This window comes from Lytechinus pictus, chromosome 9 (assembly GCF_037042905.1).
Source record: "Lytechinus pictus isolate F3 Inbred chromosome 9, Lp3.0, whole genome shotgun sequence".
NCBI lineage: Eukaryota > Metazoa > Echinodermata > Echinoidea > Temnopleuroida > Toxopneustidae > Lytechinus > Lytechinus pictus.
This window is the reverse complement of record NC_087253.1, coordinates 22,761,990-22,788,243: the sequence shown is the minus strand read 5'-3', so window position 1 is coordinate 22,788,243 and position 26,254 is coordinate 22,761,990. Positions and strand designations below refer to the sequence as shown.

The 26,254-nt window shown below is 37.0% G+C and overlaps 1 protein-coding gene across 1 annotated transcript; it reads right to left on the bottom strand.

The window, feature by feature from the left end:
* Positions 1-3,487: 3,487 nt before the first annotated feature.
* On the bottom strand, positions 3,488-25,819 carry LOC129268664 (autophagy-related protein 13-like). The gene is made up of 13 exons (XM_064104943.1): positions 25,726-25,819; positions 19,751-19,902; positions 18,635-18,715; positions 18,127-18,246; positions 17,071-17,302; positions 16,233-16,329; positions 13,541-13,654; positions 10,015-10,179; positions 9,491-9,557; positions 9,074-9,169; positions 8,098-8,208; positions 7,250-7,366; positions 3,488-5,926 (listed from the first exon to the last, which is right to left on the bottom strand). The coding sequence occupies exons 2-13, from the start codon at positions 19,847-19,849 to the stop codon at positions 5,825-5,827; spliced, it is 1,401 nt and encodes a 466-aa protein (XP_063961013.1). The 5' UTR covers positions 19,850-19,902; positions 25,726-25,819; the 3' UTR covers positions 3,488-5,824.
* Positions 25,820-26,254: the final 435 nt, after the last annotated feature.

Here is a 26,254-nt window from a genome sequence, read left to right as displayed (position 1 = left end):
CGTTATTATCACCATCACCACCATAATCATTCGCATCATCATCACCATAAATGGTACTATCCCCATTATCATCATCATGTCTTCATCTTCATCACCATCACCACCACCATCATACCATCTTCATCATCATCATCATGTCATCCTCCTCATCATCACCATCACCACCACTGCCATCGTTATCATCATCACCATCACCACCATAATCATTCACATCATCATCATCACCATAAATGGTACTATCCCAATTATCATCATCATATCATCATCATCATCACCATCATAACCACCACCATCATCATCATACCATCTTCATCATCATCATCATGTCATCCTCCTCAACATCACTACCATCGTTATTATCACCGTCACCAACATAATCATTTGCATCATCATCACCATAAATGGTACTATCCCATTATCATCATGTCTTCATCATCTTCATCATCACCATCATAACCACCACCACCACCATCATCATCATACCATCTTCATCATCATCATCATGTCATCCTCCTCAACATCACTACCATCGTTATTATCACCGTCACCACCATAATCATTCGCATCATCATCACCATAAATGGTACTATCCCATTATCATCATGTCTTCATCATAACCATCACCACCATCATCATCATCATCGTCATCATCATCGTCATCATCATCATGTCATCATCATGACCACACCACTTTCCCATCAAACTGATATAAAACAGGGATCACAAAGATTTTGTCTATTTTTTAGCAATACATTTTAAGTAGATAAACACAAGAAAACAATGGTTATTGATAAGATATCATCATACCACTGCTGCAAATACAGAACATACAACATGCAATTTAACACACTACTGCCTTCATTTTATTCAAAACAAAAAAAAATCAGTCTTTGCACTTTACATCTGCATCATTTTTATATCACTGTGATCGTGACATTCTCTGATAATTCATTTCAACAATGATATTAATCTACAGCATCAAGTTGGTTTGATGAAATTACAATAAACAAAATGTGATGAAAGAAGATAACTGCTTACTTTGAAAGATCAAGAAATGGCAGTTTCATAAGGTCTTACATACAATATATACAATAGAATATATTGCACAATTCATATTAAGCTATGAAGTAATTCTAAACATACATGCATTGAGATAATTTCACTAATATTTCGTATTAAAGCAGATCCCATCCTCCAATGGCCAAACACAAAATATGAAATATCCAATGATAGTGTCACATTATGACAGAATACTTCATGAGGTGAAAGATGAAATGATCCATTCATACATTTCATCTTTCACCGAATGAAGTATTATTCTGTCCAAAAGAACATTCATTATTTGGTTTACATGACAGCTAAAATGGATTCTTTTTCATATGAAATTTATGAATTTCGATGCAAAATATGATCATGCAGTGCAAGCTCGGTCTGCTGATTATCGCATACATACAGCATGCGCGCTTCAAACACGAGTAGTTTTGTGGTGACTGCTGTCTCGGTGCGCGCGGGCAATGGACAAAATCGTATGGATCCAAAATTGCATGGTGAATGTATCCAAAATTGTACGGTTGATGACGTCATTGTAAAATGGGATGAATGATCGATATATCAAACAACCAATCAAAAGAAAAGGATCTACATGTCTATAAATACATATATATTATTGCATATTCAATAAATATCATACACTCATTAAATATATTTCATGTAATGAACATTATTCATACTCATTATAACAACCACATAATGGCAATAGTACAAGAAGCAACGGGCTGTGAAACAATTTTGCAAAGGTAAGTGTGGAACTCAGTTGAAAGGGGGGGGATCACAATCAGATGATAATTTTCAAGATTTTGTATGTTTTTTTTATTTAGAGTGGGGCCCCCACCTCCTTGTTATGTGGCCCTAGAGCAATAAATCATGCCCCCCCCCCCCCCATGAACAAGTGTGGCTTCAGTTATAATACCAGCATTCATTTGTTACAAATTTGTCTGCATGACTTTGAATGAATCTCCCACTCCCCACCTTAAATTTCCAAGTAATGAACATGATATTAAAAATATTAATAGGGCAATTCCATACGTGTCGTACGGGCCATTTTGACAACTTCTAGTTTCCTAGCCGAATACTTGAGCAATAGAATATTCTTTTTTGTCAATGATAAAGCTATAGTGGGTAGTCATGTGAAAAACTAATAACCAACACAAAATAATTGATTATGGGTAAATTATAGGTGAAAATGTTGTGTCATACGGGACGCAGAAATGTCCTGTACTACACGCAACATGTTAAGCTCTAATTCACCTACGGACAACATATTTTTGTTGGTTGTCAGTTTTTTGCATGTCTACCCAGTAGTACTTTAATATTACCACAAAGCAAATTGAAGTTCTTCGTTCATTTGGACAGCAGGTTGAAAAATGTTGTGAAAATGGCTGATTTTTCTAGCATGGAATCACCCAATAGATGAAGAGAAAAGAAATGGTACATTCAAAGAGATGATTTCATTGTGAAAGTGCACTTGAACAATACCCATAATTTTTATATAAACGAACTACATGTATGAAGCTCATCATTTAGGTCATTTTTAGTGACTCATTTTGTCCACCCCCTACTTCAAACCCAACCCCTATCCAACTCCGCTGACACTGACTCTTGTCATTTCTAGGAAACATAGGTCTCCACAGGAAGAAGGGATTCCAATGAGGGAAATTACCCTTCCCTTTCCTTCCCCCTAAAATGAGGCCCATGGAAGCAATTAAGACAGGTGCTCAGCTTCTAAAAAGAGAGATGTATGGTTCATGTAATAAGAATGGCAATAGCTTGGCAGATCACACTGGCGTACAGATGGGGAGGGGGGGAGGCATGGGGGCCATGGAGACCCCCCCCCCCAAAAAAAAAAAAAATGAAAGATATATTCACAACCAAGATAAAAGGGATAATAAAATGTAAAAAAGGGAAAGGGAAAAGGTTGAAATATGATATTTCCTTAATATGATTGCAAAGCTATCACAAAATTAGATTTTTGTATTAAAATGTCACAAATTTGTGCTCACTCACTTCACTCGCTTGCAGCTTTTAGGAAGTTTTGCCCAAAACACCATGTTTGACCCCCCCCCCCCCTTACAAATGTTGGCTCATTAACCTACTGGCAAATCAAGCCATGAGACAACAGTTGTGAATATGGGTACTTAGTGTTGTAATCTACAAGTCCTTCCTTCAAAGGTTTAATACACATGACCCTACTTCACAAGTTAAAGGGAAAGCTCATATCACCCTGACAAAAAAGTTTGTAGTAAAAATCGCAGAAATAATAATAAAAGATATTGAAGGGTTGAGGAAAATCCATAAAATATTGAGAATATTATTAGAATCTAAAGTTTTTGATATGTGACATCACATACCCCATATGTTATGTAATATAAAATGCATAAATTTCACTTTTGCAATAGTTTGTAATTTATATTTTTTTCCTTTTCTTTTTCGGTGTAGAATATTGATAAACCGAAGGTACAGTACAATAAGAGTGCCTCTGGCAGTCTTGCCTGCACTATTATAAAATAGTTATTCACAAAAAACACCATTCTTATTATGATATAATCCTATATTCATTGACCCTACATGTAAATGAAGACTTGTCAGTGATACTTGCTTCACGTATGTCCACATTTCATAAATTATGTACAAAAACTTTCAAAGTTATGATGGCAATTCAACAATTACCCCCAACATGGCCAAAGTTCATTGACCTTAAATGACCTTGTCATGTGACTTGAAACTCGCACAGGGTGTTCAGTGATACTTGATTACTCTTAATATGTCCAAACACTTTCCAAGTTATAATGTCATTTCACCTAACCTTCCTTAACCCTAAATAGACTGGGCTATTTCGATGCCTAAGAAGACTGGGGGGGGGGCTGATTCAGCCCCCCCCTATGATCTTGGCCGTCGATCGCACGATCGCGACGAAAATTGGCACACGTGTTACCCATGGCATTATCTACAAAACTATACCATCAAATTCTGCAAAAAATCTCATGTCTCATTAATTATGCTAATTTATGCGTAAAATCATAAGTTTGCTCTAATTAATAAAATAATGCCCCTGAAATGCTAATTTTTGTTTCACATACTCTAGATAGGCATCTGATCAAATTTATTTTAAAAAAATTTCAACATCACATTTATTTTCTTATGTATTCTATTGTTTTCTAAATTTCTTACATGTATGTATTTCTTTGTTTTACGACTTTTTTTTTTTATTGTTTTTTCAATGGAAATTGTCGGGGACTTTATTTCGACCATAAAATAGATAAAATTAATTGATTTTAAGCAGTAAAAGGAAAAATAATGATACATTTATGAATTTTGGTTAAAAACACTATTTGCATTGGATTTGTACACAAATTCACGTTTTTGAGTAATTTTGGGTCTGCATGCACTTACGAAATGTTGCGTGATTTCGGAACCGCGTACCCGGGGGTCACAATTTTGGTCTCAAAAGTTGCGAGAGACTTGAAGGTAAAAAATCAGCGAGCGACGCAGTCAAAAAATTTCGCGTGGCGGATTTATCGCGAAAAATGTCGAGGGGGGGGCTGAATCAGCCCCCCCCCAGTCTTTTTAGGGTTAAAGATTTCAGTGTTAACGCCTCTGTTGCCGCCGTCGGAAAAACGGCACCTACATGTATAGTCTCGTGCTATGCAGGCACGACCAAAAAATTTTTTTTTCAATATTTTGAGAAAATGACAAACCATTGATTTTTTACCGTACAATATGTACATGTACATGTACATGTAGGAAAGCTGCTTGCATATGACGTCTCAATTCAAATAATCAAAATTCTAATAATTTTGTTATTCTTTAATGGATTTCCCTCAAACCTTTGCCAATATTCTTTATTATATTTTCCGCTATTTTCCCCATAAACTTTTGGTCAGGGTGAACTTTCCATTTAAATAACTTGGGAACACAGAAATATGTTGACCTCAACTGAATAGTTGTAAACAAGACATAATTTGCATATTTTGGTCTAAAATAATGCTTCGAGTTATGTAGTTATTTGACTAATGACAGGTTGACTTACACAGAGGCTGCTGTATAAAGGCATAAGCATATAATCATGTAGAATTGGTTTTCAGCAGAGGAGTATCCATCGACATGCCAAATTAATTGCAATAAACATGTAACAAGAAAAAAATTAAAAGAATAATCATAACCATACTTCTTTTCCTTGTATGTGTGTGTGTCTAATTGAGTTTTTTAGACACGTATCAATAAAATATGATTATTTATAATTGGACCGACCTTTTAACGTCACCATCCGAAAGACATGACAAGGGCTTGAACCTCGAACCTCTGCGTCAATTTATAACTTCCCCAAGTAGGGATCCATGCCACAATGCTGAGACTTGTAAAGAGCGCCTAACATTTACTTTCCCAGTCTCTGAATGCTCCACGACAATGATGAATAACTATGATGTCTTTCACAGATCAGCTATTGCGTGCTCAGTTTCTGAATCCTTTGGATGACTGAAAATATGGCGAACTAAATATATGGTGATGATGATGATGATGATTATGATGAAGGTGGTGTTGGTGGTGGTGGTGATGATAATGATAATGATGATGATGATCACGATGAGGTTGATGAGGATGATGATATGATGACGATGATGATGACAATGATGATGATGATGATGACAATGATGATGATAATGATGATGCTAATGTTAATAACAAGAGAAGGAGGAGTGGTATAAGGGAAGGTTCATCTTGGTGAGGTTATCACGATGGCAATGTTGATGGAACAATTAATATTAATTCAGTCACTGCATTCATCAACGTCCCTCTGAAGGCTTGCTACAAACGCATCAAACTCTGACTCATTCTCCTTGAACTGTGCGAGCTTCTCCGGTAGGTTACTCTGAAAGGGAACAGAAAGAATACTATAAACAATCCACATGAAAAAAATTGACATTAACAGGGGTGATATTCACTCTTGAAAAAAAAAGTCATACTTAAGCGAGGGAGCGTAGCAACCAAGCCAGAGGGAGCGAAGCTACAGGGGGGAGGGTGTGGGAGGGGGTATCCCCCTCCCATGGTAGGGATTTTTGCATTTTGGGACTTTAAATCTAGCAATTTTGTGCATACCTGGAGGGGAAATTTGGGCTTCTAGATCTAGAGTCTATAACAAAAAACTCACAGGATCTAGATCTATAACAAAAAATCACAGGTCCAACAGAGATTCACTGTAGATCTATCCAATTTGGCGAAATAATAATCCAAAAAGAAAACTAGTGCTGAAGAAATCCAGAACAAAAAGTCCATCAATGTGGTGAATTCCATCACAAGGCGTGCAACAGTCATGACAATTTGCGTGATCCTCTTTTGTAAGTCATTTAAGAGTGCGTGAATACGAAGACGATGCTAAAAAAAAAACTCGCGAAGGTCGAAACTCAGCTAGCTCAGTCGTCGTAAAGAAGAGAACAATTCATTTGCATGTCAATATCCATGACCAAGATCACAATAAATAATGAAAGTTTGATGCCTGCAACTGCCTAAATTCCCCTTGAAAGAAAACTCACAAGGTTACCAATCGAAGATATTTGTATCGCGACCCGCGAACAAACATTTGCACACACACGTTCCAAGATGCTAGCTGCGCTATACGCGCCGGCTAGAGCCCAGCCGCAGCGGCCCGGGTAGCGCTGGCATGCATGCAGCTAGCTCAGGGGTACGGTCGGAATCACTGCGGTGCTGAAATTACTAATTATTAGAGCCACGCGGTGCAATATGTATGGTAGCGCTAAAAATACCAAATCAGAAAAAAATCTTGAATTTTCAAAATTGGGCAAAAATGAAGGAAAAAATCGTATGCCTTGCTGGAAAAAAAATTTGGAAATTTGATTTAAAGCGGAGGAATATCACCCCTACATTAACTAACTGAAAACCAGTTTACCTAATTACCTATTCAATGGGTTATGCAATGATAATTAGGTAGGTATGCCATTATGGAAAATATCAATGAATATCAACAAGCTATAGAAGGGCTATTTATGTTATTCATAGACGATGCCAGGATCCAGGAACAAAACAATTCAAGAGGATTTTTAAGGCTAATATAAGAACTCTTTTTGAAAATTCAGAAATATTCTCTCACTTCTAAAAACATAAAGAACTTAACAAAAAGGAAATGAAGCAAAGGACACAGACAAAACCAACTAAAAAGAAATATTTATTTTTATACCAATGTTTCTCCAAGAGTTGGTTGATCTTCAAAGAGTTCTAGAGGTGGAGCTTGTTGAAACTGACAGCAGAATGCTACAATATCACTACTAGAATCTGTCTTGGCGAAAGCTGGATTCTAAGATATAAAAGAAAGGGAAAGAAAGGGAGAGAAAGAGAGAGAGACTAAGTTTGATAGTTGATCAAAACATTTAAAATCAACTAACAACCCATTCATTTTACTCTCCATTATGCCAGTTACTTAGTTTTCCAGAGGCCAAGCTACATCTCTATGTGCAGTGCACTAATATATATTTTCCTACATTATAAGACAATGCAATGATCTTAAAGACAATATTGACTTTTTTCTTGTTTCTTTTTAAATATTGTATGCCTAACTTAATGGACATGTTAAGAACTTTCCCTTAAAGTTACTAAAACACCCATATAAGACCATGAATCTTGCTTGATCTTTCAAAGGTCTTTCAATGAACTATCAATGATCTCTGAGGTCTTTCATAATTCCAAATTGATCTTTCAGTGATCTTCGTGGTCTTCATGATCTCAAAAACTTTTTGAAATGGTTCAAAACAGTCTTTCAGGAAAATGGTCTTCTGATGGTCATTCAGCAGTCTCTTGATGAACTTTCAAAGTTCTTATTAGTCTTTCCATGATCTTTTGACAGTCTCTCCAAAGTTTTGTGGAGATCACTGTAAGACTCATGAGAGATCATTAAAAGATCATTGAAAGACCAGGAAAAGTCAATGGAAAGATCTCTTAAAGATCACTTGTAGCATAAAAGATCTCTGAAAGACCATTGAAAGATCTCTATAGGACTATAAATGCCATTCAAGAAACCAAAATACTCACGAGATCCACCATGACGAAATCATCACTATCTGATGGCAAGCTTGATTTATTAGAATGCTGTGAGAGATTTAATCCTGTCCAGTCTGGTTGATCACCATCTTGGCAAGTAGGCTGAGAGCAAAGAAAAATAGAAAAAAAAAATTGAAATTCATAACGTGCTGAAAAGATGTGAAATAAGAAATTTCATGTTTTCTTTCAGAAAAGTTCTTTTTCATTCCCCCCCCCCTAAATGTAATTTGTGATTTTAAACAGATCACATATTTTTAAATATATGACCAATATCAGTGAAGATGACACAATTGAATAATACATGTATATCCTGTCCACCAAAATCAATGTGTTTGCCAAGTCTCACTAGCATTGGATTAAAACTGAGGAAGTAGTTTGCTACGCAAGATATTTATCACCAAAATATGATAAAAAACACATTACAGAAATATCTCAATTCAAGAACAATGTGCATGCAAATTCTAATGAAACATTTTTTTGAAACTGGGGAAGTAGTTTGGTCTGCAAGATTTGCAATAGACTGCTGATACCTATATACATGTACCTTATACATGTACAATCCTGAAGGGTGTTTCACACAAAGACTTTTTCAACAATCAGTCAGACAAACACAGAAAATGTTTGGATCTGACAACTCGTCAAATGATAAATGTCGATGAAATAATAATAGCAATAACTCTTATTTACCCAGGGTAGCCACTCTCAGCTGTAAGCTGTTCTTCCAGAAGGCCCTGCATAACATAATATTTTATCATTACCCTCCTCCATTCTCATACGTCGAGAGCTTGACAAGAAGGCAGGAGGTCCCATTTTTAAAGTCTTTGGAATGACTCGGCCGGGGATCGAACCATCGACTTCCCGTTCATAAGGCGGATGCTCTACCACTGAGCCACCAAGGGCAAACATATTAAAAGGAGATTCCTATTTTATAAGTTATTAATGCCTGGATTAGAAAATTAACACTTACATCATCATTTGTTGTGAGGATGAATTTATCTGCTGTACTACTCCCGACCTCTTGGAGTAAGGACCCAAATGGAATGTCATCAGAGATGAGACTTTCCTGAAATGAAAATTGAACATCGGGATATTTTCATAATCAGAATACAATCTTGCAAGAAGTTGCAAAGGCATATCATATCGCAGGTGTAATCTGTTACCAGTTCCTGGTCATAATCATTTATAAGCTTTACTTTACATTATTCAAAAGTAAAGGGATATTCTTGTGTCTACCACAGCAATTATGAAGGGTAAAATGAGGAGTAATATAATAAGTTATATTTCAATCATGAACTATCGCTTTTATCGTGTTCATGGTGCGTGTTAGATATTCAAACAAAAATAAACAATACAAATGGAAATGCTGATTTGAAGCCCAACTCACCGAATCTCCAACATTCTTTGGACTTGCAAAGGGTCCTAGCTTCCCAGCGAGGTCAAAACTATTTGAACTATTGAGAGAGAGAGAGGGGGAGGGGGTAGAGAACAGTTCATTATGTGAAATAAAGGGAGGAAAATTGGGGTACAGATGTACAAAAAGCTTGATTATTTCAAGGAATTGCTCAAAAGCAATTATCATTATCAAAGTTCATTGCACTGTAAACACTGCATTACCAATTTACCATACTGATCATGTCATTTATTTAATTTTCATTCAAATGGATAAACACAGTTGAAAAATTCATGTCTTGAGCATAATTTTGTTTATAAAAAATATTGATTCACAATTGTTTAGAAATGGAGGAACATTGTGAAAATAAGAATTTGTTTATTTTTTATAACAGAATTACTGAAGAAAACAACTTGTGTTTTATACAAGTACATGTATAACACTGTTACATCATTTGTAATTATTCAACTATTTATCAGTAACACTATTTCTTTTAAAAGCTAAAAAAAATCCACTACCTTGGTGGTTTAGTCCTATCTTCTGCTAAGCCCCGCCCTCTGATTGGACTGGGAGTGGTCTGGTCTCCTCGTGAAGGGAAAACATAGTTATCAGGAGGAGTGGTGGAGAAGGACCCGATGATGTAATCCTGAGAGCTCTCCAAGGTTGTACTGGAGTCTTCAATTCTACACACACACACAAAGAAAAAGAAACGAGAGCAGAAGATAACGTAAGGGAACAGTCACTTCAAAGCAGGTTTTAAAAGTATGGGTTAACGTTCATTGGACTTTACAAATCTGAGCAGCAAGGTTCCATTTGTCACCAATGTCTGTGATATGGTGTAAAAATGAAACATCATCATCATCATCACCATCATCGTCACCTGGAATCTGGAAATCTGGAAATGCTATGTGTGTCACTTCGCCCGTTCTACTTGCCCAGAGAATTTCCCCAAGTTCATTTATTTCTGGTCTACATTGCTCCCGATGCTAATCAAAATGAAGCAGAACAGCTTATTCAAAATAAAGTTAGGGAGATGGAAGCTGAATCACCGGACTCCCCCAAAATTGTACTCGGTGATTTCAATCACTGTAGACTGGAAGCTATGTTGCCGAACTATTGTCAAGTAATTGACAAGCCGACACGAGAAGGGAATATATTGGATAGATGTTATTGTTCTGTTAAAGATTCCTATAAGACCGTAATTCGACCTGGAATAGGACTTTCGGATCATAACGTAATACACTTGCTACCAAAATATCGGCAGAAACTTAAAACGCAAAAAGTACAGAAACGAGTGGTACAAGTGTGGAATAATGAAACAATTGACAACCTCAAAACATGCTTTCAAATAACTGATTGGAATGTGTTCTTTGAAGCTTCGGACGACATAAACGAAATTACAAGTGCAGTTAATGATTACATTGTCTTTTGTCAGGATTTACATATACAAAGTAAAACGATTAAGGTGTACCCAAATATTAAACCCTGGATTACTAAAGATATTAAAGGAATCATCAAAGCAAGAAAGGAAGCATTCGATGCCGGTGATCGACTAACCGTAAAGTCGTTTCACACTAGACTGCGTCAGGAAATAAACAGAGCGAAACGAGACTACCGAAGAAAGCTCGAAAATCACTTTCAAAATAATAATCCGCGAGCAGCGTGGCAGTGTTTGCAATCAATGACCGACTATGTTCCCAAAAGAGATCAATCATTCGCGAATGTTGATGACCCTTTTAAGATTGCAAATGAACTTGATAGGTTCTACGGACGGTTTGATACCCATGACTTCAGTGATATAATAGACGGACAGATAGCTGAATTAACTGACTCTCGAGATGATACTATTAAGATTAAAGAAAGAGATGTATTAGCCCAATTCAATAGAATCAATCCAAGGAAGGCATCCGGGCCCGATCTAATTACCGGAAAGGTACTACGTAATCGCTCGAGAGAACTGGCATTGCCGTTTTGCGTTTTGTTCCAAATGTCGTTAGATAAACAAGTGATACCCCTTTGCTGGAAGTCTTCTATTGTTATCCCTGTAGCCAAAAAGCCCCGCCCCTCTGAACATAACGACTATCGTCCAGTAGCATTGACTTCAATAGCGATGAAGTGCCTAGAACGAATTATACTGAAGTATATTCTCCAACCCATGAAGCACCTGGTTGACCCCCATCAGTACGCCTATCAGCCAAAGAAGTCCGTTCAAGATGCGATCCTTTATTTGACACATCTTCTCTGCAAGCACACAGATGAAAAGAAATCGTACGCTCGCACTTTGTTTGTTGACTTTTCGTCCGCATTTAACACTATTCAACCCCATCGACTTGTCGAGAAGCTGAAATGTCTGGATGTGAAACCGTCCCTAATTTTATGGCTAACTGACTTTCTTCGGAATAGAATCCAGCGCGTGCGCGTCCAAGATGCTTTGAGCAATCCCATGGTAACGAATACAGGTTCACCCCAGGGCTGTGTGCTCTCTGCAATCCTATTTGTTCTATATACCAATGACTGCCGTTACCTTTCTCAAAATGTCTCTATTCTCAAATACGCAGATGACACAGTTATAGTTGGTCTAATTAAGGAATGTGAACTTGAGTATCTAAACTGTGTAAAATAGTTTACCGACTGGTGTAATGACAATTTCTTAGATCTCAATGCAACAAAAACCAAAGAAATGATATTTGACTTTAGAAATAATAAACAAGTAGAACCAAGTGATTGTCATGTTAGAATCAATGAAGAGGAAATTGAAATAGTTCATAAGTTCAAATACTTAGGTACCATTATTGACGATGGATTAAAATGGGGAGATCAATACAATTCAATTTACAAGAAGGCAATACAACGGATGTATTTCATAAGAAAATTGAAGTCATTCCATGTTGACCGCACCATAATGGTTTTATTCTATAGATCACTTATTGAAAGCATCCTCATATTTGATTGTGTGGTTTGGTTCACAAGCTGTTGCAAAAAAGATCTGAATATACTAAGTAGAATGGTCAGACAAGCAGAAAAAATAACAGGACACGACCTAAACCTCACTGATGTATGTCGAAACAGAATACTTGAAAAGGCAAAAGAGATACTATACAATAATGATCACCCATTGAATGTAAACTACGAAAGGATGAGATCTGGAAATAGACTACGGTCAGCACGTTGTCGAACAAATAGGTTCTTAAACTCATTCGTGCCAAGCTCAATCCGAATGCTGAATGAGGAAGGGATTGTATAAGAATAATGATATGCCTAATAATGTAAATTTACCTTGTCGGGGAGTTGATGTTAATTCTTTAAAACAACAATATTGAAAATAAAAATAATATGTAAATACTGATAACAATAACAATTACAAGTGGACAATGCTGTGAAGATTTATAGTACTGATCTATTACAATTCTAATGTAATTTCAATTCAATATCCAATATCTAACTTTCAGTTCAGATTTCCATTTCAATCTTAATTTTAATGTCAATAACAGTATTTTTTTCAAATGCTACCCAGTGGGTAGCATTTGCACGTGTATATCATAATTGACTATATGTGATTGTTTGACTTTCTGTAAATATGTTCATTTTCTATGCTATGTTATGTATGTTCAATACCATGTAAAAATGCAAATTTCCACTTATTTATTTATCTGGACAATAAATACTACCTTATGAACCTTATGAACCATCATCATTATCATCATCATCATCTTCATCATTGTCATCGTCATCATGATGATCATCATCATCACCATCATCGTCGCCATCATCACCATCATCATCATCACCACCACCAACACCACGTTCATCATCATCATCACCACCACCATGACTTTTAAATTTACTGTCAGGATCACCACCACTATAATCTCTTTACTAATCAACAAAGATATTCTTTAAAAAAGCTATCAAAGAATCACAACAACTGCCAATATTCAATCTTCATTGTCCCCATCAAAACATTACAATAACAATCAAATCATCATAGTCATCATTATCATAGTCAATACCACAATGAATTCTGGGAGATGAATTATGTCTCACCCGATAATTGGTTTGGTTCCTACAGGCAAGGCTGGTCCTGGACCTTTATGGGAAGGACTGGTACTATAGTGATCATCCTTAACAGGAACAGGTCCTCTTATTCTTGAGATGTGTCTGTAATTCAAACAAACTGATATGCTCAGTGGTGCCATTATATTCTTAACTAATAATGGATTGGATGGTCAGGTCATTGTCCATCTCAATGGCTTGCCCCTGATGAGATGCATCTGTAATCAAAACAGAGACGATAGAACATTGTGATCTGACAATGGATTAGAGGGGCAGGCCATTGTTCAACCTCAATGGCTCGCCCCTCCAGAAGAGACATCTATAATTAAAACAGAGATGATCAAAGACACTAGATCATTGTGATATGGCAAAAGATCGGAGGGGCAATCCATTGCAGGCCTCTACAAAAAAAAATCATCACTTGCCCTGTCGGGCAAGTGATACAAAAATTTGCTTGCCCGATAGAAAAAACTGCTTGCCCGATTTTTTTTTCAAAAATTCTTTTGCTCTTAATTATTTTTTTCTGTCCTGGCTGAACTTGATTTACTGGCGCTGTCCTTGGCATTTCTTTTTCTTGACTCTTGTTCATAGCAAGTTGTTCTGGTAGCCAATCACGACAACAAAAGTCGCCTATTTTAGTCTGACGAATCATTGTTTATTTGGTTTGAAGTTGATGCCGAGTCCTGGCCAGATTTCACAAAATGAAATACAGGACAATCGACAAAAAAAAAAGATCAAGAAAGAAGGCTACACAGTGTTAGACTTGTGGAAAAATATACAGAATTGGAAGGGAGGGTGAACGAAAGAATGAAGGAGAGAAAGAAAAGAGATGAATTGAGAAGAAAGAAAAAATAAATGAAGGGGAAAATGAAGGAAATAATAAAAAATATAAGAAAGTTATAATAAAAGAAGGATGAGAGAGAGAATAAAAATAGATAAAAAGGTTTCCGTCATTCTTTGAATTGAATATAGAAAGAAAAAAAGAAAAGAAAAGGGAAGATGAATAAATGTGTGAAAGTCAAAATAAAGAGAAAGACAAAACGAAAGTAAAAAAAAGGAGGAGGAAAGAAAGGATGAAGGAAAGAAAATGTTTCCTTAGTTCTTGGAAGAAAGAAACAAAGAAAGAAGAAAACAGGAAGGAAGGAGGGAAGGAATGAAGGAAGAAAGGGAAAGAAAGTATAAGGGAAAAGAATAAGGACAAAATGAAAGAAAGAAAGGAGGAAAGAGAGGGAGGAAAGAATGAAGGGAGGCCAGAATGAAAAAAAAAGAAGAAAATAATGGAAGGAGAGAAAGAACGAAAATAAAAATGAGTAGAAGGGAGAAGGAATGAAGGAAATAAAAAAGGAAATGTAATAAAGAAGGCAAGTAAGAGAAAGAAGGAAAGAAAGAAAATGAACAGAGAGAGAGAGAGAAAGAAAGGATCAGGAAATAAAAATAGATATGTAACAAAAAAGGGCAAGAAGGAACGATAGAAAAGAAAGAGGAAAAAGTTAAAACTTCAAGCAAATAAAAACAATCCTCCTAATGATATTTGGTGTTTTTTTAAATATAAAAAAAAAAAAAAAAAAACTAAAATGTTTTAGAAATGAATAAAATACGGGACGTCTGGTCACCCTGGTCCTGGCCGAGTCAGTCCGAAGCTTGCATGCATTCAGCGATCTAGCTCGAGAGTCGACTGGCTCGCGATCGCTCGTGTACGTCCGTACATATAGAGCATGCGCTCAGAGGGCAAGAGAGGGGTTTTCCCAGCTAGCTCCTTCGTCGATTAGTAGCGCATGCGCACAGTGTAGTTTAGAAAGTAAGATGGCAGCCCCCATCGAACGGGACCGCTGCCGATAAATTGTCGGTAAATTGGCGCTGATTTGACATGTTTCCACTGTTTTTTGACTGGTATGACATTGTATGAGAGATAATTGCAATTTATAAAAAAATTATTTAACTTTACTGTCAATTTATCTTTTTCATTTTCAAAACAACCACTTGCCCGACGGGCAATTGACTTTGAAAAATGCTTGCCCGCACATCAATTTCACTTGCCCCGGGCAAGCGGGTTTGTCGCGCCCTGCCATTGATCATACCCAACGGCTTGCTCCTCCACGAGATGTATCTGTAATTAAAACAGAGATGATTGAAGACACTAGAACATTCTGATCAGACAATGAATTGGTGGGGCAAGCCACTGTTTATCCTCAGTGGCCAACCCCATCATAACAAGTTAACATAGACAAAATATGGTCATTTTTTATGGACATAAAGATGTGAAATTTGAATTTCCAGCAACTTTTGGGTAAGGTGGGGTTTGTCATAAAGTTGAATAGTAAACAAAATGGCAAAAAATTTATGCTTTAAGTGGTTGTTCGAAAGACAGTTAAATGTTTAAACTCAGCCCAAAATATACAGTATCAATTTTATTAAACCATTCCAAAGATGACATTTTATTGTATCCAAAACAGAAATTTTCATGTTGGCATTTCATAAAGCTGTTCTTAATTGACGAGTGACTTTACAAATGAATGGTGATCTTTCCTTGAGGTTAATGATACAGTCCATGTTTCCATTGTCGTGCATCTAATTTCTAAGAAAGGATCACCAATCGTTAATAAAGTTGTTTGTAACTTACGAACAGCTTTATAAAATACCCCCAGGTTTAATGACCTTTAAGTCCTTTGAACTTTGAACTTACCTAGATGTTGATAAAGTGAGTTTGGTCCTATAAGCCACGTTGAGTATGATAGTCCCAACGGGAGTGGGTACACTACCAACTTGAATCGTACTGAAATCTTTTAAAAAACAAAACAAAACAAGATGATTAAGACAGAGATTGTGTAAAATATGGAAAAAACAATGACTGGCCCTCACTCAGAAATAGCTCTGCAAGATTTTGTGTACAAAGTCAATGGTTTAAAGGAGTAAGGTATATAATGATCTTCAATCCGGGGGGGGGGGGGTGTTTTATAAAGCTGTTTGTAGGTTAAGAGCGAATTTAAGAGTGACTGATGATCCTAATACAAGCTAAATAATCACCAATGAATATTTTGGTGTATAACATTTACCACAAGAATGGATCACCAGTCGTTCTTAAAGTCGCTCATAACTTTCGACCGGCTTTGCGAAACACCCACCTGAATTCTTAAGTTCTTTCTCAACTTTGTTTTTTTTCAGGCAATCCTCTTCACTTTAACATTTACAAGTCTCGATATTCATTGACAAGACTATCGTGTGGATTTTTTTTTGTCACTGTCTTTATTACTATGTCATTAATGTATGATTAATTACAGTACATAAATCAAATGAATTGAGCAAAGGCAATGAGTTGTATTTGACCAATCAGAACCCTTGTAAAAAATGCATTTTGCAATCTCATGTTGTACGTGACCAATCACAATCCTTGTATCAAATGGATTGAGCAAAGGCAAAGAGTTGTATCTAACTAATTAAAACCCTTCTTTCAAATTGATTGTGAAACTTTGTACAATGAATCAAATGGCTCATATCAAAAAGACAAAACAATGAACATGCACCTTCTCCTAACAATGCAAGCTTTGTCTCTCCAAAGAACACCCTTGACAAGATCCGATAGTCCCCCGTGCCCTGTCTTCTAGCTATCCTATAAGCTGGAGTAACCCTTGATACGCAGATCAGTGACTTGAGGAGGAGACCCATTCGGTTGTATACAGTGTAGTGAATCTTGGTGTCAGGGTCGCAGGTATCGTTCACAGCGAGGCTCCATGATTCTAGCACCATCTTATCACCCTGGAGAAAAAGAAAGAGAAGAATTAGAATGAATGTCATATTTTGACCATAAAATAAACGTACTCATGGTTCTTGGTGTTAGGGTCGCAGGAATCGTTCACAGTGGGGCTCAGGATTCTAGCACCATCTTATTTCCATGGAGAATGAAATATAAGAAGGGAAGATCAGAAATGTCACATCAGATCTTGCCCATAAAATAGATACATCTATTTGCAGGTGTACAAGTATTACCCTTCTCCCTTCATTTATACATGTACAAATGCAGGCAGAAGGGTAATGGACCTGTGAATATATTTTTAGCATTAAAGTCAGTCAGAATGAAATCTGTGTTTTCTACAAAACTTAAAATGACAGTTCCATAAGCGTAATATGTAGCTTGTTGACCTGAATTACGTACATGTATGTAGTCTGCAGTCACAGACCCCGACTGAAACTTTGCTCAACAAGTCGGTCTTCAAAAAAGACTAGCACATTTAAAACTTGCTGTTTCAATGTCAGGCCTTCAGTACACATGTCATTGTAGGCTGTGTATTTAGACCCACTTAACTCAAGTGATGAAAAAATGATGAAAATCCACATTTTATTGTTTAAAATAGACATGAAATGAAATACTCCGAAAATTTGCTTTGCCCAATTAATCGTGGGCCCGGCAACCGCTGTGCAGCGCCAGATCAACAAGGCTCTATGACGAAGGGTTGCACAGCAGACTTCACCTATCAATCTGCAATGATAAATTGTATGTATTTCAATTTTTGCTGAGGAACGGATTTGGAACCAAGGAACATTAAACAAGAACACACACGCAACTTCACACTATGGCTTACCTCTGCTGTTTCAAGAGTAATTTCTACGTTGAGAGGATAGCCCGCCCTTGGTATTTCAGTCATTAAAAGTTTCTTGGCATGTGATTTCACGTTGGCCTTCTCGGGAATTGCCAGATTAAACTGAAATAAAGTAAAAATGAATAATGATGAATTGATGATAATACATTAACATGCTTAACTGTTTCAAGGTGCAAGAAATAGAGAACAAAAGATGAAAAGAAATATGAAGGATACAAAGACATCTTTGAGATATCTGTTAGTAAAGACGATGTCGCATCATTCGGTGCAAGCCTTGCGTGTGACTTGTGGGTAACTATTAAATTTCTATCTCCACTGCCTGCAAGAGCGCACACAAGCCTCATTTGCCGGAAGAAAATTTCGAACAGGCTCAAAACTTTTTCTAAATCACCATCCATACAATCATTCATAATGGACAAACTCCAACCTGATTCCAGAATGAATGGATTCAGTCAATATAATTATTAAGCGTCTATATAAGATCACCTACCCAATCAGTGCCATCTGTATTTGATTTAGATCTTGTGTCAGTCTTCTCTCCCGTTCTCGCTTGCACTATCACTTGTATTGCCTGTGAAAGAAGAAAAAAATGCAACAACACTTAACAATGATCCTGTCTTCATGTTAAATTGAATTTTAATTGCTCTGTGGAATCTTCTTTTAAAAGGCACCTTTTCAGAGTTTCAAGGTTGCATTTTGAATGATGCACAGTGTGGAAGATTCACAGAGATTACACAGTAAGCTTACACAGTAAGTAACATCCAAGTCCTTTGGAAGCGCATAGACGTTACATAATCATAATGTGTTATGCGCTATACAAGAACTGACTATTATTATTAAGCACATCTCATGTTTGAGTGAACCTTGAACTTCAAACCTTGTTTCCCTTATTCTTTAAACCTCTTGCTTATTTTCTTCTACATTCTGCATTGTGGATTATATTTGATCAATTTTGACAAATATGTAATTTTAAAGATAATTACGATGTGCTTCATCAGTTACATGACATTTGCTCTGGCGACAATTGCTCCTATGAAAAATCTGCATGTTATTAAGCAAAAGATAAATTCTAACCTTCAAAACTAAATAAACCGTTAAGCTTATCTTCACATTATTCTGAGCCAAAAACTCTCTTACAATCTTTAACTCTAACCCTATGCCCTTTGACATATTGGCCCGAATTCACAAAGGTGGTTTTGAAAACCCATGGTTGAATCCATGGTTTATGTAGATTTCCTGTATAAATTACGCTTAATTTACCGCCTATCAGGCGCGTGTATAAAAAATTCCAATGCTGATGCGTGCTTTTGTCACAGTGCGCCAAATTGACGCCTGTTACCACTGTTAGATACCCTAATTTATTCATGAGTCCACTGTTTGAAGAGTGGACTCATTAATTCAAAACAGTGGACTCATGAATAAAATAGCATGGATAACCATGGCAACAGGCGACAATTTGGCACCGTGACAAAGGCGCACAACAGCATTGGACATTTTTTTAAACCACCTTTCTGAATTTGGGCCATTAAGACCGGAGCAACTTCATTTTTGGGCAAATTTTTCTTGCTATTGGGGAGGCTGGTTACAAATGATGATGCTCACTCACCTTCAAAGCAAGAAATTTAGTGAATTTCCTGACATCTCTTTCCTCTTTCTCTGTGATTCCATGAGAGGGCTGTTGACCGTCCATAGCTCTTCCCATCATCACTGCTCATCAGAATCTCATTTGCAATCAATTGTTAGAAGCAGTTGTTTTACCTTAACAGTTAAAAAACAGGATGATAATGGTTTTAACTTCAACAATTACAATAACACAATCCATGCAATCACGTGGTCGATTTCCACACTTAAATGGCAGCTAGGCACAGATTTACGTGTACATGTAGATCTAGTATTTGATTACAAAAAAACCCAGCATCTTGTTTGGTGTACATCTATCATAATAAAGTGACCGGAGCGATCCGCGAAGTGATGTCTGAGGATTCGAACGACATCGAGATTAAAGCTGAAATACAGCCGTTCCCGATCGCAATATTTGGAAAAGAGGTGGGTATATTGACCTCGAAATGTGACTGAGAGACTTGTCATGACATTTGAGAACAAGTATTGGTGATGAGGTATGCTGGTAATCGGCCGGTGCGAAACTGCATTCGCGCCCCACATTGAACTCACATTTTTTATGATAATATCTGCTTGCAAAATGATATCGTGATGCTTGTTGAGGATTTCAGATTTCTTCGGAACGGGCGCTAACAAATTTGCTGATCTTTTTTTGTCAATTATTATGATTAAATATATACTCATCAGTAGAGGCGCACGGCCAATATTGGAGACTGTCTCCAATGTGGGAGATTATCTCCAATATCAGAGACTTTAGTAAAGAATTCGGGTATCCAATTTCAGAGACAGTCTCCAGTTTTGGAGACCAATTTCCTTTGTTTACATTTTCTGCAAAAGGATTACCTTGGCGGCAAATAAAAATGTGATAAGGAGATTCCTCATGAAAAATTACCCCTTTTCACCTTCTACTTTAAAAATTCACCGTCTACTTTTGTTTTGATAAGGATTTTTGTTGTCAATCACACACAAAACAAATGGGCTTCTGACCTCAGTGAGACAAAATTTTGGGTGGGAAAAATCATGCTTTTGTTGGTGTTGTTTCTTTTGTCCTTTTGCAAAGCAAGTCTCCAATGTGGGAGATTATCTCCCCTATTGGAGAGAGTCTCCCATATTGGCCGTGCGCCTCTACTGCTCATCTAGACCAAAAGCTTCAGTCTCTGTATTTTGGTTGTTCCGCTGAACTGCGTTGGCTCACTTACCGATACATGTACATAGACTGAAGAGCTTGGAGGCCCGTACATACAGACAACGTATTAGCAGTAACATTAGATCTAACATTCGGCGGAAACCCGATTTTCCGATCGTTTTTTTGTGCATAAAATGTCACATTATGAAAAAGAAATCACATCCATATTTACAAAAAAATGTTTAAAATTCAGAAATATCGTACCTTAGACCGCAGTTACCGCTAATTCCTTTCAAATGATGATCAAAACATCGTCATCTTCGATCCTTTCGTTGGTCAACGTAAGTTGCCATCTTGGATGACGTCATCATCCTTACAGACGTATTTACCAGTCGCTATATATCGCGATTTGTGCCGCTGCTTTGCGCTTGTACATGTAGATGTGCGTGCGTTCGGAACTTGTCGCTCGTATCGATTGGCCAAGATATCAAAAATTTAATCGGAAAGCCTTGATAAAAGCACAACTCGTTGACGGCTGCCATATTTTCCTCTCCGACTCCGGCAGAAAATTAAAAAATAAGGAATAACCTGGGGAATAACTCATCGGTAACGTATATTTTCGATATTTTATAGATTTTACATCATATCAATAGAAAGATTAGAGTCTAAAGAAAATAGTGGGCCTTCGTTCAAGATAATATAATGTCATTTAGAATCTAAAAGAAATGAAAAATCTGGACAAAACCCACCCTCCGAATTGTCGAGCCAGATTACACATGCAGGCTCGCACTAACACACTACCGTCGGTGAATGGGGATTACAGTAAAATGTCAGAAATTGTTGAATAAATCCCCAGAAACGACGGTTATTCCTGTCTACTGCTCATCCAAGAAAATTACGCCATTTTGGCAATTTGGGGTCACTTGTCACGTAACTTAATGATGTCACATTTTAAGGATATTGGTTAGTTTTTAATGGCCGTCCGCGAAGTATGTACACAGTATGATGGTGGGCCCCAAGTCTGCGCACCTAACAATTTGAGTTAAGATTTAACATAAATTTCTTCTTATTTCACAAAATCTTTTGGTTAATAGTGTTCCTTGTATTATTAAGAGTAAGTGTACCAAATTTCTCATTAAAGAATGAAAGAAAATATAAGATTTTCTCGAAAAAACCTTTGGGCAGTCATTTTCAGATTGAAAAAAAAATGGTACCCCATGTCTGCGCACTCATTCACTTTGCACACGATTCAGGGATTTTGATGAAAAAGGCTGCATTTTGAGGCGGTCACATGAAATGTCCTGAATTCATTATTTTTCCACCATTTTGAGTCAGATTTTATTATGAATACCTGTCTATGTACTATTGCATGTGGTCATTTTCAAATGTGTGTGACACGACAATTGGAGAGAGTTAAGGGCTCATATCTTTAAACTTAAAGGTTATGAATCAATCATGACTACCCTATTATGTACAATGCAGGACTGGCATGGGCCACTACCAGTTTGATTTGAATGCTACAATTTGTTTAGTAGATATGATTGAAAAATGATGCGTGAGTGACACGACAAATTTTGGACATGGGTTTCTGACCATTATCACTTATGATTGGATTCGTGCCCAAGTAGCGGTCCAGGAGTACTGTGAGTACCCATACATGTACGTAAATAGTGTACCTATCTAGCACATATAGTCAGAATCAATCAAACCTTCTCTATGGAAAATGGTGCCCTCCTATATACCGTAAGTGACACGACATCCAAAACGTGAGTGACACGACAAGTGCAAAAATACAACATTTATCTCAACAATGAAAGTATTTTTTGCATGATTTACAAGAGTTTAATCCCATCAACCAAAAAACAAGCTTAATTCATAACACCTGCCTTTTCAAAGTTGATAATGTGTCATCCTAATGATTTATTCTCGGTTTATGGTCATATTTGCCCATCAACTCACATTCCCTATACCATACCGCATTATTGTCACACTCAGGCTTCTACCACTCTCCTCTTTGGAGGAGGAGGCACTTGAAGGAGGTGTTATTTGGTCTTGGCATTGACATCAACTCAAACATTCTTTTTGTGGCCTGATTTCATTCAAAACTTTAACTCTTTATCTGTATTTGACAGTTTACGGGTTTACAATTCAGCATCCACAAATGATGGAATATTTTTTCCTTGTAAGAAAGGTATTCTCAATAGTCACTCGCACCATCTGGCATGGTTTGGTAGCCAATGATGTCATTTATGACTCCTTTTTCTTGAAATATTGGATTACAATATTATCCTCCTTAAATATTTTAGGCCTTGTCCAAATAGGACTTGGCAGCTTCAATGTCTTTTTTTGTACACTGTACCAAACCACAGTTACTTGGCTGCACACTTCAGATAGATAAATCCGTGGGAAACTTTAATAGGGATCAAGTTCAACTCATTAAGCATTGGTTTTCTCCTGAACACTGCTTGTATGTGGACCCCTCCAAAGGCACTGTACCAAAATTCAGAGTTATGATTTTTTAGCAGGAATCTTGCAAGCTGTTTTTCATTGCTAATTATCATATCTGATAATAAACCAAACCACGAGTAATACATGGAAAGCCACGAGGTGAAAGACGCATTGTTAGTACCTGATTCTTGCAAAAAGCCACAGCACAGTCTGTTTAGTATTACCTACATGTACAACTTCATATCATTAGCCTTTCCTTTGATGAGCCCTTGGATGTTACACTGAAATTCAATTCAGCATCCCCAACCATCAAATACTCCCCCTATACCTCTATAGCTTTTTCCCACGAGGTCCAGCTCAGTTCTAACCAGGGTACCCCCCAAGAAAAATTGATCTACATGAAAACAAGGCAACTCACCAAAGTTGCTTAAATGCAAATTTTCGGTCTTGGTTGGGACTTGTTGGTACCTACCTAATTTACTCTATCAATTTTTGTGTGTAATGCAAATCTGCTCCGAACCCACATTGGCCCGCTCGCGGTAGTTTGCTGTGTAGACCCTACATGTAGTTCATCACTAGGGGTATGAATGGTGGCCGAACAAAGAATGATTTTGAACCAGGCATGTAGCTACTTCAAGCAATATCCAGAATGCTCTTTAAATCTCAGTGTATTCTCACCTGAGATGTTCTTGCAAAAAAATTGTTTATTTCATGTCCTCAAACACATGCTTTGTGGCAAAAAAGGTTAATTTCAATTAATCAGAAGGAAAGAGGTTTTTCTGATTTTGAAAGAATGTTTGGTGTTCACAGAGATTTCTTCATACTCTTTTCTACCATAAGAATATTTTATCTATTTCTGCAAATTTCAAAATAAGATCCCTGACCTTGTTACAAGTAGCTTTGAACCTTTCTTAATTAGTAAGACAAAGAAATAACATTCCTAAAAAGATAGGTGAATGTTCTGCTCATTTCTGTAAATGGAGACAGAGAATGTTCAAGTCATACCTGACTAACTTGAACCATCGCCAAATCTTTATGCACTATAAATATGTTCATTACTATGTATAGTGGTTTTCTCTTGATATATTCATAATTTTGTGTTGATTAATTATGTTATATTCTTTTATCTCAGTACATCATGAAAATATGAATTAGGATCCGAGTCTTCACACGAATGGAAAGTTGTCAAGATTTTTGAAACTGAGGAAACCATGGAGAGGAAAGAAAATAGATGAACTCAACGTCAAATTCAATATTTCCATTGATAGGGGTGAAGTTGGGAAAATGGAAAAAAATATTAGCCTTTCATAGGCCTAAATGATGTCAGGAACAACATTTTGACTCCATCCCTGAATTTATCTTGTAAAATGCTTTAAAAATTATTCGATGTCCTTTTTTATACACAATATGAGACCGTGAGTGACACGACATTTCATGAGTGACACGACATTGTGAGTGACACGACACAACTTTAACAGTTAATTATAGCTTAACCTTAACACTTTGGACCAAGTTACTTTATATACAATAAGGTATGGGAAAACTGTATTTGCTCCTGTACTGGGATAAATTAATTTTCAGAATACACATAACTAGAAAACTTTTTGTCTTTTAAACGTGAGTGACACGACATCCAGTTTTGAAAACTTTAAAGATCTACTTTTTTCAGAAAAACACTTCAGATAATTTTTTTTCTTATTTAGGAGTTAGATACAATACAGAACTTGTATCTTACCAACAAATACGCTTCTAATACAAATTTTATATTGTGATAGGCAATATGTGAATTTTAATGCAAAAATCAGCATTTTGTAACATTAAATTTCCCTTGCACTAAATTCACTGTATTTCCAGACAAAATTAATAATTTTATGTAACTGAAATGAAAAAACATACTTTGAGATGTCTAGTTTCAAAAACCATTGAAGCCTACTGATTTTGACTTTGAGCAAGTTTTAATTTTCACCCCCATGTCCACTTATGTTTGAAAATGACCATGTGTAAAGTTCGTGCTCGTTGCGTATATTCTTTTACTAGAATCGCGCAGATACGCGGGTGCGCAGACTTGGGAGACCGCGCAGACATGGGGGAACTTGCCATACACGCGAAGGACTTTGTCGAATTGTCTTTGGACTCAGTCACTGCCATACGACATTCACACCACCGATCCCCTGCGTCTGGCTCCCGAGCTTTGTCCCGGCCTTGGCAGGCCGCGTCCGCCCGACTAGCGCTACCGGTAGAGGTGCAGCCAAAATATGACTGCCACGTTATCAAGACGAGTTTCAAAGAAAGACTAGATTGAGTAGATTCTAACTTAGATCTAAGTCAGAGAGGAAGAAACAAGTCCAGATCTACATCAAATCTACAGACACAAACAATATACGTACCGGTATCCACTGTTTACAGCTTCAGTAATAGTTGGAGGAAAATTCACAAGATGTCCTAATCTTCGGTAATGTTAACAAAGTACGAATTGCGCATGCGCGCAGTCCCGGTTTTTAAGGGGATCTCCCTTTTCACAATCTGACAATCCACACGCCAGTCATCATGCCCATCATCTCCATGATCATCATCTTCATGATCATCAACTTCATCATTACCATGGCTCAGTCGGTAGAGCGGGGTTTCGGATTCTGGTGACCCGGGTTCGATTCCCAAGTGGTGCGCTAGTGCCCTTTGGTAAGGCATTTAATCCTCATTACCAGGTCCCTCGGAGAGGACCTTAAGCTGTTTGTCCCCTGGTTGCTTGCTCACAGGCATTCATGCTTTCTTAGCAGTCAGGTAAAAAAAACCTCGGTAAAACATCATCATCATCTTCATAATCACCATTTGTCGCCATCATCGTCTTCATCATCATAAGTCATCATCATCATACCGTCGCATCATCATTTTCTTCATCATCTTCATCATTATCTT

What these genes read in the sequence shown, in the direction of transcription:
- LOC129268664 (XM_064104943.1), bottom strand. Translation starts at nt 19,849, where the DNA reads ATGATGGGAAGAGCTATGGACGGTCAACAGCCCTCTCATGGAATCACA. An exon ending in ATACAGATGGCACTGATTGG is followed by an intron (nt 18,247 to 18,634) that starts GTAGGTGATCTT and finishes ACTTTATTTCAG; the next exon opens with TTTAATCTGGCAATTCCCGA. An exon ending in TTACTCTTGAAACAGCAGAG is followed by an intron (nt 17,303 to 18,126) that starts GTAAGCCATAGT and finishes CTTTTTCTCCAG; the next exon opens with GGTGATAAGATGGTGCTAGA.